At 38.6% G+C, this 18,279-nt stretch overlaps 1 protein-coding gene, 1 long non-coding RNA gene and 1 pseudogene across 8 annotated transcripts in view; 1 reads left to right on the top strand and 2 right to left on the bottom strand.

The window, feature by feature from the left end:
• ALG8 (ALG8 alpha-1,3-glucosyltransferase) overlaps nt 1-18,279 on the top strand; it is a 19,998-nt gene continuing 1,719 nt past the window's right edge. The window contains exons 1-12 of one of the 6 annotated variants that reach the window (XM_074335713.1): nt 1-159; nt 3,385-3,463; nt 4,343-4,536; nt 6,500-6,609; nt 7,598-7,665; nt 11,233-11,359; nt 11,616-11,719; nt 12,522-12,642; nt 14,786-14,884; nt 16,179-16,284; nt 17,562-17,659; nt 17,970-18,042. In XM_074335713.1, coding sequence (XP_074191814.1) covers nt 65-159; nt 3,385-3,463; nt 4,343-4,536; nt 6,500-6,609; nt 7,598-7,665; nt 11,233-11,359; nt 11,616-11,719; nt 12,522-12,642; nt 14,786-14,884; nt 16,179-16,284; nt 17,562-17,659; nt 17,970-18,042 — 1,274 coding nt within the window. In that variant the 5' untranslated portion in view covers nt 1-64. Of the gene's footprint in view, nt 160-3,384; nt 3,464-4,342; nt 4,537-6,499; nt 6,610-7,597; nt 7,666-11,232; nt 11,360-11,615; nt 11,720-12,521; nt 12,643-14,744; nt 14,885-16,144; nt 16,285-17,561; nt 17,660-17,969; nt 18,043-18,279 lie in introns of those variants that run through there. The other 5 variants (XM_019726388.3, XM_074335711.2, XM_074335712.2 and 2 more) reach the window with 5 other exon arrangements.
• LOC141572215 (U6 snRNA-associated Sm-like protein LSm3 pseudogene) lies at nt 7,672-8,332 on the bottom strand (annotated as a pseudogene).
• The window catches only part of LOC141572216 (uncharacterized), a 19,740-nt gene continuing 14,095 nt past the window's right edge, over nt 12,635-18,279 (bottom strand). For both annotated transcript variants that reach the window (XR_012497468.2, XR_012497467.2), the window contains exon 3: nt 12,635-12,872. This is a non-coding gene — a long non-coding RNA (uncharacterized LOC141572216). The remainder of the gene's footprint in view (nt 12,873-18,279) is intronic.

Raw genomic sequence — 18,279 nt, forward strand, 5'->3', positions numbered from 1 at the left:
TTCCCCGCATGCGCGGGAGCCCGGATGTGGCTCAAGTTGGTGGAAAACGCGCGGCTCGGCGGCGATGGCGGCGCTCGGAATTGCGATGGGTGGTGGCAATTGGTTTTCGGCTTTGGTACTCGGGGTGACTCTCCTCAAATGCCTTCTTATCCCCACCTAGTAAGGGATTCGCACGGCCGGGGGCTGGGCGGGGAGGTCTGCAGTCGGTCAGGACGGGAGAGAGAAGCGTGGATGCCCCCGGGTGTGATTGAGAAGGGAAGGGAACTTGGAAGTTGTGTAGTTGCCGCTCCGCCTTTGCTAAGCATCCGTTCCACCGACTGATTGTTACTTGACCTGAAAAAAAACTAGATCAAAGTTCTGGAGGGCTGGGTTCAGGGTCCTCATCCTTAATATACAGATTAAGAATAGCCATCTACACTACTCCTTCAGCTGGTGTTTGTCAGCTGTCTGCTGAGCTAGGCACTCTTCTAAGCCCTGGAGATGCAGTGGAGAGAAAGACATTTCCCGTCCTTGCATCCGTGGAGTTGGTGAGGTAGATAGATAAAGAGGAAAGTTTCAGATTGTGCCAAAATCAATAAAAGAAACAGAAAGTGACTACTTGGCAATGCGTTACTCCTCTTTTAAGAGGTGATGTTTGACTTAAAATCCGAAGGATGAAAAAGAATAAGCAATGTGAAAAGCAGTTCAGGCATAGGAAAGAGCAAGTGCAAAGGCCCTGTGGTAGGAAAGAACTCAGTATTTTTTTAATAGAAAGTGGCTCAAGAGCAGTGAGGAGGTGAGTGGCACAGGATGAGGTAGACAGTGTTCAGATCACACAGGGTTAGGCTGCAGTGTAAAAGATGGGTGCAGGGCCAAGATTGAAAACGTGGAAGCCAGTCAGGAAGCCAAGCGGTAATGTGTACACAAGGGGTACTCAATATGTATCAATATTAGCTTCCATCTTCTGTTCTTCCTTCCTAATTCTTGTCCCTTGACTTGTTCCGTCGTTTCTTTTCTCCCTTCCTTCTAGGTCCCCCTACTCCCCTTCTCTGTTTTAGGGTTTGGTTTATTGGTATTCTTTGGTTCAAGTTGTTGGTGACCTCTTGTTGAGTAGGGAAGAGTTGTGTGTATAGAATGTACATCCATACTGATGTGTATATGTAATTATATAAGCAATGAAATGTATGTGTAGGTTCAGCAAAATGACATAGGAACTTGGAAAAAGAAGAGGTTGATCAGTTGGATTTTCTGCCAACTTAAAGCAAATGAAAAACAACATTTTAAAAGCAAATTGGAAATATCTAAAACGTAGGAACTTCCCTTTTAAATCAGAGTAGAAGTGATTTTTTTTTTTTAACTAGGTTTTTTTGCATGTAAGCTGATGTTTCTTACTTTCATCACCTGTGTCTTCAGGGAGGGCTGTTATTTTGAATACTACTCTTAATACTGGTTCAGGATTAAGAATATGTATAGTGGTAGTTAATACTCTGCCTCTCGAATTGGAAACCCCTGGGATGTGAGATGGATGCTATAAGGATAAATGCAAATATATTCAACAAATTGATTGCTAACTTGCTTTATTGTGTACCAATTACTGTGGCTAAGCACTAGAGGGGAAGACAAAATGGTTATGGTCCCTAACCCTGTAAAGGTTATAGTTTAGTAAAGATAACAGTTCTAAAATGTAAATCAATGCAAATATGTAATTACATAATTATACTTGTGTTAAGCGTTATGAAGGAAAAGAATGGGATCCTATAAGGGGACTAAGAAAGGGGACTTACTTTAGAGTGGGTGTCCAGAAAGTCTCTGAGGAAATGACATAATCGGAGGCCTGAAGTCACATCCAGTACATGTCTTTTGGTAAACATATGTATGCATTTTATTGAATATATGCACACACCTAGAAATGGAATTGCTAGGTCATTGTATCAGTTTTGAATAGTGATTTTTGAGGACTCTTCAGGAAATTCCAGTGACCTTGTCAGCAGCAAGTTGGAGATGTCTGTTTGTAGAACTCAGGAAAGAGACCAAGGTTGTATATTGAGATTTGGGGGGTCATCATTATACAGTTGACAGTGGAAGCAATAAGTGTGAATAAGATTGTCCATGAAGTTCCATAAAGAGAACCAAGAACTGAACCTAGGGGAACAGTGACCCTTACTCATCAATATTCATCACTTTGATGAATACTGGAATGGAAAGCAATGAAAGAGACATAGGAGTTGGCTAGGAAACTCAAGAGAGTTGTCACTGCAGAAAGGTGAATAAAACACTGGAAAGTGTAAATCGGGTTTTGCTGTGGAACTCATTGTTGACTTTGGTAAGTGGTAAATTCAACAAGGATGTATATTGAGTCCATCCATGTGTCAAGTGCTGTTCTAGACAAGAAGGGAAGGTACAGCAGTGTACAAACAAGAAAATTCTACTAAAGAGGGGAGAAAGGTAGAACATGCCACTCCAAAATATGCCTCTTTGGCATCAGGATTATTTTGGACTGATTATTTTGAGAAACTGAAGTCACAACAGAAGATCTGAAAACAGAATAGAAGTTACCCTTTTGTAAGGGAATTTAGAAAGGGGGCCTGTATCAGGAAGAGAGCTATTACCAGACATTACTTTTTCACCTTCGAGGCAAGGCAACCTATGTTTACCAAACATTTGCTCTTCTCACCTTCCCATGAATTACCTTCCCTCCTTTGAAGACCCAGACCCCTATCCCTTTCCTTAGCTCAGGGTGGTATATAAGCCTCTATCATCTGGTGCCTTTGAATGCCTTATCTCTTTCATAGCTTTTGGGGCTCCTCTACATACCTAAGTAATTAAAATTAGCTTTTACTTTTCTCCTGTTAATCTGTCTTTGGTCAATTTAATTCTTAGACCAGCCGCAGGACCTAGAAGGTTAGAAGGGGACAGTTTTCCGCCCCTACAGGAGAGATGTTTGACTATATTTATATATAGTGAGTGGGGAGGGGAACAGTAAACGGAGAATTTGGAGACTTGGGAAAGGCAGGGCAGGAACCTTTTCCCACCTTTGCTGTCTGATAAACTCCTACTTATCAGTGAAGATTCATCCAGCTTCTGTGAGGCCTTTACCAGATAATGAATAAGAGAAGTCACCTCTGAACAACAGCCTGAGGACCTCCCTTAAGAAAAAGTATGGGCATTTGGTCAGCCCTTTAGATAACTCCAAGTTGCTTTACCCTCGTAGTTTTCCCAACTTTTCCAGGAGGTGTGGCCTTCAGATAAGTGAGGTGTTGCAGGATTTTGTTAATACGTATTGTGTCTTTATAAGATAATGAGTTGTGACTGGGGATGTTGGTCCATTTAAAAGCATAATGTTAGAAATGTGAAACTAATAAATGTTATAAAATCTCATTTTATTTATCTGATTGTTACAAATAGCCATTCCACAGATTTTGAAGTACACCGAAACTGGCTTGCTATCACTCACAGTTTGCCAATATCACAGTGGTATTATGAGGTAAGTTTTAATTTGCACCTTTTTGTTTTTTTGTGTGTGTTTTTTTAAGATGTGTGAAATCATAAAGCATTATTGATATTAAAAGTTTTCCAGGTGATCACGGGTCAAATAAATCTTTATAAAAAGTGTATTCTTTCCTCAGTTCTGCCCTTTGGCACTATTAGGGAACCCCTTTATTTCAAAATAAGTTTCCTAAACTGTAAATTGGGAATTATAATATTTGCCACACCCTTTTTGGAAGAACATTTGATTAGGAAACAGGAAAAATTGGGTTCTAGGCCTGGCTCTGCCATAGCATAGAAAGTATATTTCATCTCTCTGAGCCTTAGTTTCTCATCTGGCACATGAGGATTTGGAATGAATTATTTCTAAGATCCTTTCTTTCCCTAATATTTTGTGATTTATGAGGAAGGAATAATCAAATGTGATGAGTAGGCATCTGGTAATACACAAACCGTTCAATTACTATTTATAAAAATCATGTGTTTATTTCTGATATGAATTACTAAATAATATATGATACTCATTTTACAAATAGGGAAATTGAGTCTCTAAGACAGAATTTGAACCCAAGCTAGTGAATCATTGGTTATGCCATAGCTCCCTTTTTGTATTTAGATAAATGGAACTATGTCACAATCAAGTTTATTTTTATTGTAAGATTTCAGATTAATTTCCTGTGAAGTATAATTGAGTTGATTTAAGGAAATTAAAGACCATATTAAATACAGGTTTTGGGTCAAGAGAGAAATTGTTCTATTTATGATGTATTTTAAATGCAGTTTCACTTCATGTGTTTTTTAAAAACCAGCAAATCTTCACACACTCTTTGTTTATTCAGTTACTTATGATGTATTCTGTCTTTAATTCTTATCACAGGCAACTTCAGAGTGGACCTTGGATTACCCCCCCTTTTTCGCATGGTTTGAGTATGCCCTGTCACATGTTGCCAAACATTTTGATCAAGAGATGCTGAATGTCCATAATCTGAATTATGCCAGTTCAAAGACCTTACTTTTCCAGAGATTTTCCGTCATCTTTACAGATGCACTCTTTGTGTATGCCGTGCACGAGTAAGTCTGAGAATGTCCTTTGGTGTAGAAGGTGTTAAGGAAATGTTATAGTATTAAATAATATTAACTTGTTCCTCATTTGGGGGAAACAAAGTTCATATGATAGCAAATGTTAGAACAGTCCAAAACTGTGTTGTGTTTAAACTGCACAGTGAGCCATCACATGCAGTAAGCTGTCTAGCTGAATCTTGTGGAAGAAAATGAGGGAGAAGGTGGGGTTACAAGGCAGAGGTAGAACAAGAGACTGAGTGTTGTGAAAGTTGTCCCAAGTAGAGTTCCAGGACCATTTATCCTGCCCAAATGGCTCCACGTGCTTCTCTTTCCTTCCTGGCAGCAGGTCCCCGAGGATTCTGCCATCTACCCTCTTCTTTGGGATACACACACATGCATACAGCATACACATACTCACGCACAGATGCATTGTGCTAACCACGAGTGGGGTTTCCAGCCTAGTAAACTGAAGAAATCTTATTGAGTGCGTTTAGTTGTTGTCTCTGAATTCTTTCCTTCATGAAGACTTCACTAATTTTGAGTTACGTTCATATTTTATAACTTTATGTTTTGCATCTTTTATTTCTCAATTAAAATATTTTGCACAGTGGCTTCCAAGTAGTATGCTCTCATCTCAGTTAATGTTGATTTCTATCCTTTTATAATACTTAAGCTTGATGAGATGATTGTGACAGAGCAGTAACTGGTGTCCATTCAATGACCCTTGTCATAAATGGATCATTTCTGTGTATGAGGCCCTGTAGATTGAACCCTTGCCCCATTCATGAAAGAGTCTTTTGATAGTGTTTTAACCCCTCCTCATTCTTATGGAGTCACTCCTGTTTGGCACCCTAACTTTCAATCTATTTATGACCTTTTTAAGAGTTGGAAGGAAAGGTGATTGGTAATGCACTCCTTTTAACTCAGTATGTTTAAATTGAAGCTCCCAGGGAAAATACGTACAGGCAGAGAAAGGGAGTAGAATTCAAGTCCATCTGCAATGAATATAGAGAGGGCGGTTAAGATAAAAATGGTTGAAATCCTTGTGCCAGTTCCCAGAACCAACCACTGGTATAAAGTAGTAACTTAATTTTCTCAATTACCCTGTAAAGTTACTATCTCTATTTTGGAGGAAACTGAGGCTCCTTAGGGAAAAGCAGGCACTTTTTGCTGTTCTTGAATTACATCTTTATTGTGTCTATTTTGTGTTTTAGATTTCTTTGATTTTAGAATATGCCAGTATTCGAATGAAACACATTTTTTTTTTTTTAATTGTAGAATAATGCATTTTTGGAAAACAGAAAAGCACACACAAAGTAAAAATGACCCATTCTCCTTCATTTATAGCTACCACTGTCAACATTTTGCTGCATATTATTTCAGCCTCTTTTGTGTCTGAATATGGTTTTCATAAAATAAAAATAGGTTCAGCTGATACTGTCACTTATTAATATATCTGTGCCTTTAAAGAACATACATTTTAACATAGAGTTTTTAAAATTATTTGGACAATCAGAAGCTGCAAGTTTGTGGCCCTATTCTCTCTCCCCCAACCCACCCCCCGCCACCCTCTCCCAACTCTCACAGCTCTATTCTGAATATGACTGGTATGATGTATAATTTCGAGTGCTACACCTTTCTGGTCTGCATTTTTAACTCTGAAGGACTGACTGAAATAGTATGTGCCCTCTCAATTTTCAAAATCCTTACTTTTGGGTTTTGGGAGGCTGTTTTTTACTTGTAATTTTAATAAATGTAAAGACTTGGTTTTAAATTAGCATGGCTGAGAGACACTGAACCAGCCCTGAGGTGGTTGTTTCTGCTACTGCCTTTTAAAGCAATCAAGAATGGCATGGACAGTTTTATCAGGCAGGCTAATAAAGTGTACCAGCATGTATCACTCTGTAGAAATATTGTGATGTGCTAATGAAGATCCAAGTTGTTTTTGATTCTTTCCTGTGTTTCAATGTAGGTGCTGTAAATGCATTGATGGGAAAAAAGCAGGTAAAGAACTTACAGAGAAGCCAAAGTTTATTCTATCAGTGTTACTGCTGTGGAACTTCGGGTTGTTAATTGTGGACCGTATCCTTGACATTTTATATACCATTCCCTTACTTATTCTGATATATATTAAGTATAAAATGAATCTTTTCTATTATGACAATTCTGAAACATGAGCTGCTTTTGAAAAATGTCTGTGGGGTAGGTTAGTGGCTTACCCAAACTGTGGTCTCTGACTACTTTTACCAGACTGGTTGTTAGGTTACTTTGTCTCTGAAAAGTTAGTGATAATATGTGAGAACCAGTTAAACCCACAGTAAAGCAATATATTGGGATTTGTTAACTCTGTAGATTAATATGTATATCTTAAATAGTTTTACAACACATTATTCTAAAAGCCTTTTATAGGAAAGGGTACATCACAGTGTTGCATATGGGAATAGGCAGGCCCTCATGCTTGTCTGCCATCTTGGCTTGCCCCATGGTAATAGGCAAAGTTCTAAAATCCTACTAATAGAAGCCTAATTTTTACAGTTTTCATAGGGGTAGCCTGGCATGGAGGAAAACACCCAGACTTTGATTTCTGTTTGACCTGGACTCAAATCTTAATGACGTTATTGCAGTAGGTTTAGGCCATGAGTAGATTAATGTCTCTGAGCTCAAGCTACCTCACAGGCTCATTGTGAAGCTTAATAAATAAGATTGTATATGTACTATAAACAGTGAAGTGCTGCATGCCATTGGCCTTCAGTAGCTGTTAGCTCCCTTCCTTTCTCGTCCCTAATTCTAAAAAACCAACCAAACAAAAACCATTTTGCCCTTTAGCTGCTGTATCTTTAGGGTAGAAAAAACATGGGTAAGTTTTCTGGTTTTCTTCTTAATTTAAGAGTTTGTCCGGGATTTGGCTATTTATAGAAAATACATTGATAAGAAGTCCAAACTATGTAGTAATATTTTTATGTTTAATTTACCTGTTAATAAAACATTTGCAATTTTTAATCTCAATCTGTTGGCGCAGTTCATTATGAATTTGGTATCCTTTGGTTGTCTTTCCTTGACCTAAATCCAGATATTCATTTCCAGTACAACGGTTTTTTATTTGGATTAATGCTACTCTCCATTGCACGATTACTTCAGGTAAACACAAAATAGGCTAATTAGATATTTCACTTTAAGTTTGTTTTTAGCTTGTTAAGGCAATAGTATAGTAAATGGGTAAAATTTATTTGACCAACTGTTTTGAGTTGCCAAGTGATATAAACAACTTTTTTTTTTTTTTTTTGCACCTTGGTGATCACATTTATTGAAAGGGTTGGAGAAAAATAAAAATGCCATTTACTTAATTTGTAAGTTATCTGCAAATCAACTCATTTCAGGAGTATAAGAATCCTTGGTCATTTCTTAGTATCAAAATTTGCACAGGTTTTTTTTAATATCTTCTACATTTAAAGAGGCAATCATACAAAGTCTCTTATTTTCCATACAGGATAAATTCTTTGTTTCAGCCAACTCCCAGTAGAAGGGCACCTAGTTCAACACCATCTCCTCACACAAAGAGCATCAGAATATTCCATTTTGTTGTTTTACGTATCTCTTCATATGTTTCTTCATCCATTTCCATGGTAGTCAAGTTTCTTCCACATCCGCCAGTATCGTATATAAGTGTTGATCATAAACATGTAATTTACCTCGAAGCTGTTTGTCATTTCTCATTGTCACATTCGCTCATCCAGGCTAAGCCCGATGAGACCAAGCGCTCTTCTATGGGTTTGGTAGTTTGTTGCTGGTCCACATTGTCTGCCATGTTTCAAAACCTATAGACAACTTTTATAGAATATTTCTCACAAATTCCACCTTTTGATAATAATTTTCTTCATTTTACAAATGACAAAAATTGTACCCTAAAAGCTTGTTAGAGTGTGGCAGTACGGAAATAAACTTGAATTTCTACATTTGGGTGGGATCATTTATCCAGGAATGAAATCTTCAGGTTTTTTGGGGTTTTTTTTTTAGATTTTATTGGGGAAGGGGAACAGGACTTTATTGCAGAAGAGTGTGTACTTCAGGACTTTTTTTTTTTTTCCAAGTCAAGTTGTCCTTTCAATCTTAGTTGTGGAGGGTGCGCTGTTCAGCTTCAAGTTGTTATCCTTTCAGTCTTGTGGAGGGCGCAGCTCAGCTCCAGGTCCAGTTGCCGTTGCTAGTTGCAGGGGGCGCAGCCCACCATCCCTTGCGGGAGTCGAACTGGCAACCTTGTGGTTGAGAGCCCACTGGCCCTTGTGGGAATCGAACCGGCAGCCTTCGGAGTTAGGAGCATGGAGCTCCAACCGCCTGAGCCACCGGGCTGGCCCTGAAATCTTCAGTTTTTATAATGTAATACTAACTAGGATGGTGAGGCTTTACCATCAGAAGCATGTAGTACATAGTGTAACAGAAAGTATGGGATTTGAAATCAGAAGACCTGGATTGAAATCCTGACTAATGCTAATGTGCTGTGTGACTCCAACGGGTTAGTCAAATGCACTGGCTGCATCAGATTAGGTGTATTATGTATAACATTAAGTAAACTTTGCAGCTATTCTGTGAGGTTGTTACAATTATTATTCTCCTTTTTATAGAGGAGGAAATCAGAAATTCAGATTTCTATGCCACTCCTCTGTACACTAAATCAGAATCTCTGGGATTGTGGTTTAGTAATCTTCAGGGAATTTTGATGAACCATCAGGTTTGGGAAGCATTAGCCCAACGGAAGTCATTTAACCCTCTCAGCTTTAGTTTTCTCATCCGTAAAATGACATTTACCCCTTTTTACACTTGTGTGTGTAAAATGGGGCTACCGATCTCACAGGGACTTTGGAAAGATTACATTTGATAATCTGTTTAAAAGTTCTTTATCAACTATAAATGTCTGGATATTTAACCATAAAAAGCCATATACTACTCAGAATATAATGGTTGAATAAATAAAGTTTAGCTACAGAACCAGCTAGACCTTCCCTGAATCTTAAATAAGTTATAAAATTCGTGAAGAGAAATCTGGAAACATTTCATTCTTTTTCTTTATCATTCCCAACTCATCTATTCTAGATCACACCTGATGAGACAGTGAGAGAAGGAACCCGACCTTTCATGGTCCCTTTGACAGTTTCCCTTGCTGAACCCCAGGAACATTATCTCATTTGATCCTTTCAAAATTCCTGTGAGGTAGGTAGAATGCAGACTTCTTTAGTTATAGTCAGCTCAGTTTTTTTGTTTGTTTTAATCAGAATACCTTTAGATCTCCTAGGGGGTTTGTTAGGATCAAGTATTATACGTAATGCCTTCAGCCCGATAATACTATATGTTACCTGATCTGTAATATAAGATTTAAGTAATTTGGTAGCGTAGCTTCATATGGATTCATTCATACTCTTGTTCCCAGCTCCTCTCCAGAAATCAACTCCAGCTATTGTAAAACTGTAAGGGGGTGAGCATAATTGAATTCTCTGGATTCAAGTTCCTTAGGGAGAATTTGTAGTGTGTTGTTAAGGTGACATATCCTTGTACGTCAACATCAAGCTTAGTACTTAATAAATATTTGTTGAAATAATGAATGTATGAACCTGCTAGACTCAGTATAAAAGCTAGATGGAATCACTTGCCTATGTTCTCCTTATATTGCATGTAGAGTATTTGCCTGAATTTTTAAAACTTTTTAGTATAGAAAAACTTAAATCATCTACAAAAGAAGAGAAATTAGTATAGTGTTCTACCCACACACACACATATACACACACAGGATTTTTTTTTTTTTTAAGATTTTATTGGGGAAGGGGAACCAGGACTTTATTGGGGAACAGTGTGTACTTCCAGGACTTTTTTCCAAGTCAAGTTGTTGTCCTTTCAGTCTTAGTTGTGGAGGGCGCAGCTCAGCTCTAGGTCCATTTGCCGTTTATAGTTGCAGGGGGCGCAGCCCACCATCCCTTGCGGGACTCGAGGAATTGAACTGGCAGCCTTGTGGTTGAGAGGACACACTCCAACCAACTGAGCCATCCGGGAGGCAGCTCAGCTCAAGGTGCCGTGTTCAATCTTAGTTGCAGGGGATGGAGCCCACCATCCCTTGCGGGATTCGAGAATTGAACTGGCAACCTTGTAGTTGAGAGCCCACTGGCCTATGTGGGAATCGAACCGGCAGCCTTCGGAGTTAGGAGCATGGAGCTCTAACCGCCTGAGCCCCCAGGCTAGCTCTGCACACAGGATTATTTTGAAACACATCTCAGACATCGTATTTCATTAAATATTTCAGAATATATCTTTTAAGATATGTATTTTTTTAATTGTGGTAAACTACACATAACAAAATTTACCACTTTAAAACCAGTTTTAAGTGTACAGTTCCATAATGTTAAGTTTATTCACATTGTTGTGCCACCAGTCTCTCGTATTTTTTATTGTGTAATAAATTTTATTTATTTAAACAATTTTAGAGTTACAGAAAACTTGCAAAGATAGTCCAAAATTCCTATACCCCTTACCTACTTTCCCCTAATGTCGCCATCTTATTTAACTGGTGTGTTCATCAAGACTAAGAAACCAACTTGGTCCATTCAGATTTCACCAGTTTTTCCTCTCATGTCCTTTTTCTGTTCCAGGATCCAATCCAGGATACTACATCACTGCATTTAATTTACCCTAAATTTTAAAGTATTATTTCTCTCTTAAATCTAGAAAAGACATATGGAAGGAGCCTTTCTCTTTGCTGTTCTCCTACATTTCAAGCACATTTACCTGTACGTAGCACCAGCTTATGGTACATATCTGCTACGATCTTACTGTTTCACTGCAAATAAACCAGGCAAGTTTTAGTGATAATAGCAAAAGCTTCTTCATTTTTTTCTTGACTTGGTGGCTTGCTTGGTGAGAGGGTCTTAGGAGGCACCACAGATATCTCTCAGCTATTGATCCTATAGCCCCTTTACCCATTCTGACTTTTCTTTGCCCTTGCCACATCATAAAGATTGCTGTACTGTCGGAAGCCTTCTCATTTTAGCACATGGTACAAGTTATGGTTTTCCGTGCTCCTGGTTAATGATTATGTTCCTTTTCTATAGATGGGTCCGTCCGATGGAACAGTTTCAGCTTTGTCCGCCTTATTTCCCTGGGACTGATTGTTTTTCTAGTTTCTGCTCTTTCGTTGGGTCCTTTCCTAGCCTTGGTAAGCCTTTATTTTTTATAAAGTAATGTTGTTTGTTGCCGTTGTTTAGAAAAAATAATAAAACCAAGAATGTATAAAATAAGCAAAACTACTCCTTTCTTATGCCTCCCCAGTATGACTCTCCAAAGATAGTGGCATAGTATTCTTTCAGTCATTTCTGTGCATATTTACATATGCACATGTGTATATTTATATGTTTAACGGTATGTCGCATACACTACACTATGAGTCCATCGTCATTATTTGCAGATTTTGTATTTGCTAGTTTGCCTACTTGCTAAAATTTATTTGTAATCCCAAAATCAATACTCGAGGCACTTTTCACAGTCATTCACTGAAAGCAAACATTCTAGAGTGCCTGCATGTTCGTGATGTTCAACAAATATTTTCTTTTTTCCCCTTCTTCTCTCACCCTGAATTCAACTAATTTTATTTCCTGCTAAAACTGGGAAGCACTGCATCTGTGTCAAGTCTTGCCTGCTGTCGCCTTCCCTTTGGTGGACTTGGATAGCTGCAGTCTGTGTTCTCCTTTGCACCTTATAAATTCTTCCATTAGTATACTTATAATAGTATTGGACTCGTGTTCAAAGTCCTTGCATCATATATCTTGTCCGGCTGGACAGATGAGAAGGTTAGACAAAAGAGGTTCTGTGAACTGCTTGGGATCACGCAAGTACTTACTTGAAGGAACAAAGACTGGAACTCAGACCTCATACTTTCTACACACTCTGCCATAGACATTACCCCACTTCTCTTGTTGAATTTGGGAAAGATTGATCGCTGTTTAATCTCTTTTCAACAGAACCAACTGCCTCAAGTCTTTTCCCGACTCTTCCCTTTCAAGCGGGGCCTCTGCCATGCATATTGGGCTCCAAACTTCTGGGCTTTGTACAATGCTTTGGACAAAGTGCTGTCTGTCATCGGTATGTAGCAAGCTTTCTTACTTAGACTGAATATTGAAAGGACCATTCACATTGAGAAATGGAAAAACCTGCTTTGTGTTTTGAATGAGGTTGAACTGTTTGTTCTCCAGCCTTGCGTTGCAGCTTTCAGAATGAACGGGGGAGTGGTGTAGGGCCTGACGCTTCAGTGCAGGAAGCAGACTGCATTCCTTATAAAAGCTCTTGGTGGCAATGAAGTTGTTGATCCTTTCCTTAGGGAAAAAATAAAATATTTAGACACTTTTAAAAGGTAATTTTTGCCTTAAGTAAAACGTTATTCAGTAGTCACCCCTACTTTTAAGTAATTTTAAGGAAATGGCAGGATCGAGACAAGGGTACGCAAACTTTTTCTGTAATGGGCCCGATAGGAAATATTGTAGGCTTTGCAGGCCACATAGGTGGTTGGTTGGTTGGTTTACATTGGTTTACAATGTAAAAACCATTCTTAGCTTGAGGACCATGCAAAAACAGGTCACAGGCTGGATTTGTCCCTCGGCCTAGAGTTTACCAACTCCTGATCTAGGGTCTGATGACTTGGTTGGAGGGCCCCCTGCATAAATTGCTGGCTATGTGGTACTGGGCAAGTCATTTGATTCCGCTAGTCTTGATTTCCTCGCCATAATAAGGAGATAATAGTACCTGACCCATTCCTATGCAGCGAGAAACAAATGCAACAATAATGAAATGCTAGGCTGTCAGTAACAGGGGCTTTAGAACCAGACAGAACTGGGTTCAATTCTGCCACCTATTAGTTGGTGAATTTGGGCAAGTTACTCCATCTCTGTGTGCCTCAGGGTCTAAAAGTAATGGCTGTAAATCCCTTGGCACATGGTAGATGCTTAATGCATGGTAGCTGCCATTACTATTTTTGATATGTACTTGTAGGACATCATAATTTGGTATTATCCCTCACACACTGTGAATCCAGCTTTGGTGTACACGGCATTCTTAAAAAGTAGTTTCTTAACTTTTATATTTCAAAAAGCTTTAAACAACCAGTATGGCATGAGGTACAAGGGCCATTTCCTTGTCGGAGTCAGGAAACTGCTGACTTACTTTGTGTGTCTGTCTTCTCAAAGATGTCTTACATGAAGTGTTGGTGGCAGATTAGGCAACTGTTTTTCAGGGTGATGGTTATTAGCTTTAAGAGAGAATCAGTAAACTGAAGGAAAGGGGAAGAGGTGAATGAATAGAAAATACTTTGGTAGCCTATACCTTTCCCACATTCCACTGATTTTCAGTGTTATTAGACAGGGCTTTGTAGGTGCTCAGACTGTCCCTGATGTCCTATTCGCTTTTTTGGGATGGGGCTTGCATCTTCAGACTTGGTTCATTTAATAAGTATTTCTTGAACTCCAATGAGCTGGGGATAGGCATGCATTACTCATCATTCCTGCCTTTAAGGAACCCCCCATAACCGACGAAATGAGTATGTAAACAGTTACAGTGCAGTGTGGTAAACACTAGATAGAGACACATACACGGTAGACCTGGCCCACAAGCAAATCAGCTCTGCTTCTTGATTTAGGAGTTGTCAGATGAGTAAGTGAATTAGGATCTAACTTCGCAAAGCGAGTAGGCCATTCTAGCAAAGGGAGTAGCCTATACAAAGGGACATAAGTGTGGAGAGTGGATGTTAGTTCATTGTGGCCAAGTCACATTTAACAAAGTGGAGAAGATAAGGCTGGCGAGGTAGGAAGGGTCTAGAGCATGGAAGACACTGTATGCCATGCTTAGCAATAGGGACTTTGTCCTGGAGGTGGTGAAGGATTCAGAGCTGGAGTGTGACGTGGTCAGACCTGTATTTCAGATATGAGTGGATTCCTGTTCATGCTGCCTGCCAGCTAGGTTCCCAGCAATCTGCACAGGTTTCTTGTTCCAATACGGACAGCTGCTTTACATAGCATAATCTCAAGACCAGCAGCATTTTAAGTAGACGAGTGCAGAATTGAGTTAACGAAATCTTGACCTTGAAGCAGTCTTAAGATTTAGTAGCTTGTTTTTTTCCCCAAGGAATTGATGGGTAAAATGTGGTGTGCCGTTTATGAAAACAAAGCAAAATGAAATGTCTATTAACTCTGTAGGTGTAAAATGGAAACTGCTTGATCCCAGCAAGATTCCTAAGGCCGCAATGACAAGTGGTTTGGTTCAGCAGTTCCAACACACAGTCCTTCCCTCCGTGACTCCCTTGGCCACCCTCATCTGCACTCTGATTGCCATCTTGGTAAGAACTCACACACGGTACTCATTTCGTGAGTTTGCTCTGCTTTTCTTTTGTGTGACTAATTGAATTTCAACTTTCAAGTTTTTTCAACCATAGGATAAGTTCCATGGCTGTAACCCTGCTGCAGTTTGAGGCATTTCTTAGCAATTCTTAGAGTAACTTTGAATATGAACCGTAAGGAAGGATTACTGTTAAGTTGGTGCACAAGTAATTGCGGTTTTTGCAATTATTTTTCACCTTTTAAACCGCAGTTACTTTTGCACCAACCTAATAGGTAAGCCTCCATGAGAGAGGTTCTCACCAGTGGCTGTTAGACCATCTGTTTCCCCTGGGATGAGGAAAAAGAAAAGCCCAGGGAAGAGTGGAGAAAGAGAAAGACGTTTGGAGTAGGGACATCCAGATTTTTGTCATTGCTTTCATCCATGGCTAACTGACCAAAAATCCAACTTTGTCTAAACTGCATAGATGTTAATAGTTTGTCTCCATGATGAAGAGCAAGTCAGCAATTTCTGTTTGAGCATCAGGTAAGAATCTGATATGAATCAGATGCTCTTAGAGGCTTTATTTCTGTTGTTTTTATGTTATCATCATGCCCTCAACTCCATGATATAATTTTAGTAGAATTCAATATAAATACTTCAATTCTACCTGTAATTACACTCAGCTTTAATTTTGGTTTCTAAATGATCAAGCCTAATGTCAAGACACCTGACCCCATTTAATACATGGCAGCACTGGGAGGTAATTAAGTTCTGTAGCCTACTTGTTCACATGACTGAGATAAAAACTTTTTCTAGCGCCTCAGACTTGTAAGCTACTTATGGAAGGCCATAGTTTGATTGTAAGTTACCCTCCAGCCCACGAAGCTAAGTGTTTATCAATATGATAAAGTCTAATTTATTATTAGCCCCAAAATATCTATGAACTTTTGTGGTTTGACCTAATAGGTTCAGGACTATTAACTAATTATGAAGATGTAATAAGGTGTTATACTGGATATCCTAGAGTTTAATTATCCCTTATTATTAATTTTGATGAATTAAATATATGTATCTGAATGCCTTTATTTTCCTGAGTAGTTGTTTTTATGTTACATTTTGGTGGACTATTCACCAAGTGACGAATTATTCCAGTTTCATGGAGAATAGTCAAAGACCTACTGTTTTTCAGAGATGATACAAATTGTGTTCACCTGAACAGTGTTTCTGTAATGCCTATTTTAAATGATACTGAAGTTTTATTTTTGCCTATTGTTTCTAGCCCTCTGTTTTCTGTCTTTGGTTTAAACCCCAAGGGTCCAGAGGCTTTCTCCGATGTCTAATTCTTTGTGCCTTGAGCTCCTTCATGTTTGGGTGGCACGTCCATGAGAAAGCCATACTCCTAGCAGTTCTCCCAATGAGGTAAGCAGAGAGTTCCATCAGCATTTCTGGCATATTTCACAATGATACTATTGTTTTCTATTTGAACTGTCCCTCCTTGACATGTTCAGTCGGATAGGCAAAAATGTACAGGAACAGATTTATACTAGGACAGGACAGGTCAGGGTTGCTTAACTTGGGACCCTCCACCTGTGAAGGTTCTGAGGTATGCTAAATTGTGCATATTGTTCCTGAATTTTTTGGGAAGGGGTACTGTAGTGATTAAACACCATGACATCAGGTTTTAGGTCTGCAGATTGAGTGGCAGCATAGTGTGAAAAAGGCATGGGCTTTGGTGTCGTCACATCTATGAAAATAAGGTCCCACAGTTCCTTGTGAAGTTGTTAAGGGAAGGATTGAGTCTGTTATGGAATAATACCTAAGATAGGTACAGCATTCAGACTTTTCAGAACTATTATTTTGGGGATTTTCTTTTTAGCCTCACAACAACCTTTAAGATAATTAGGATAAAAATGAATATCATCCCGTGTCTTAACATCTGCAGAAACTGGGCCTCAGAGAGTTTAAATGACTTATTCAAAGTCACACAGCCAGCAAGTAGCAGAGATAGGACTTAAACCTGAATCTTAGGATGATCTTCTCACTGTGCCTTGCTAACGAAGCATTTTAAATGCATTAGTGTCCATTTTATATATAATTGAAACCCAATAGATAGATAGATGGTAATAGAATTAGCCCTTTTTTCCTTGAGATTTGTCTTAAGTCCTAAGAGAAATCGTTTAAGCTCTGAAAGAACATTAAGTAAATTTGTGAGGACAGTCTATAGCTTATGTGGGTTCATGAGCAACTTGGAGTTTCCAAATTAAAAAACTGGAGGAAAACTTCGACTATCTTTAGTTAGAATTCTTGCTGAACACCAGCAGGTGCAGGGCATTGTCTAAGAGAAGAGCTGTAGAATTGGAAATTAAACTCCAGGTCCTGTTTCCCTGGCTTCCATCGCTAGGCAGCTCCCAGTGCCACAATATCCCTTTCTTTGGAGAACACAGTTACTCAGGGAAGCCAGGTTCTTTTTTGAATATTCCTCAGTTCAGTATGGTACATTCTTCTATCAGTTGCTTAAAGTTTCCCATGAAAACATTCATATTCTCAACTGAACTGGATTTGTAGCAAAGATAAGTGTGTTGTATTATGCTTAAGCCAGTTCTAGAAGTAATAATAGATGTAATTTATTCCAGCTATTTGCAAGTGTCATTTTCATTTGTGTTTTAAGGAATTATTATTAGAATTTTTATTTTTAGCCTTCTGTCTGTGGGAAAAGCAGGAGATGCTTCGATTTTTCTGATTCTGACCACAACAGGACATTACTCCCTCTTCCCTCTGCTCTTCACTGCACCAGGTAAACATCCTCTTTTTAGAGAGAGATTTGATTGCCATGCCCTTTTCATCAAGGCCTAGAGATCAATACTATCTGATTTAAACAACCTTAAAATCTCTTCAAAGGAGAGAGTTCATCCATTTTCTTAAGTAAAACCTCCAATTTTGTCCCTAATTCTCAGTATCTTTAGATGTCACAAAAATGCATAATTAAGCTCAAAAAGTATGACTAGCACTATATAGCTGTGTCAGTGTGTTTATATCGCCTTCAGTATCATAAACCTTTCTCTTATCAACTAAATTATCTGTATGTTTTTTTCTCCTTTTAACAGAGCTTCCCATTAAAATCTTACTCATGTTACTGTTTACCATCTATAGTATTTCCTCACTGAAGACTCTATTCAGGTAATCCAAAAAAGTACATTTAAAATTATATTTACTCTTGTGAAAGGTTTACTCCTAAATACTCTATAAGTCTGTTAAAATTTTAAAAAATACATTACAAAAATACAATAACATTACAAAAAATAGAGAAATTACCCATAATCCCATCACTGACGTGACAACATAGGTCATGTTTTTAGTTTGGGGGAATATTTGAGGAGGGACTACCTAGCTTAAATTAAAACTTTATATGAGAAC

Source organism: Rhinolophus sinicus, chromosome 14, assembly GCF_057876585.1.
Source record: "Rhinolophus sinicus isolate RSI-liver-muscle chromosome 14, RSI-T2T, whole genome shotgun sequence".
NCBI lineage: Eukaryota > Metazoa > Chordata > Mammalia > Chiroptera > Rhinolophidae > Rhinolophus > Rhinolophus sinicus.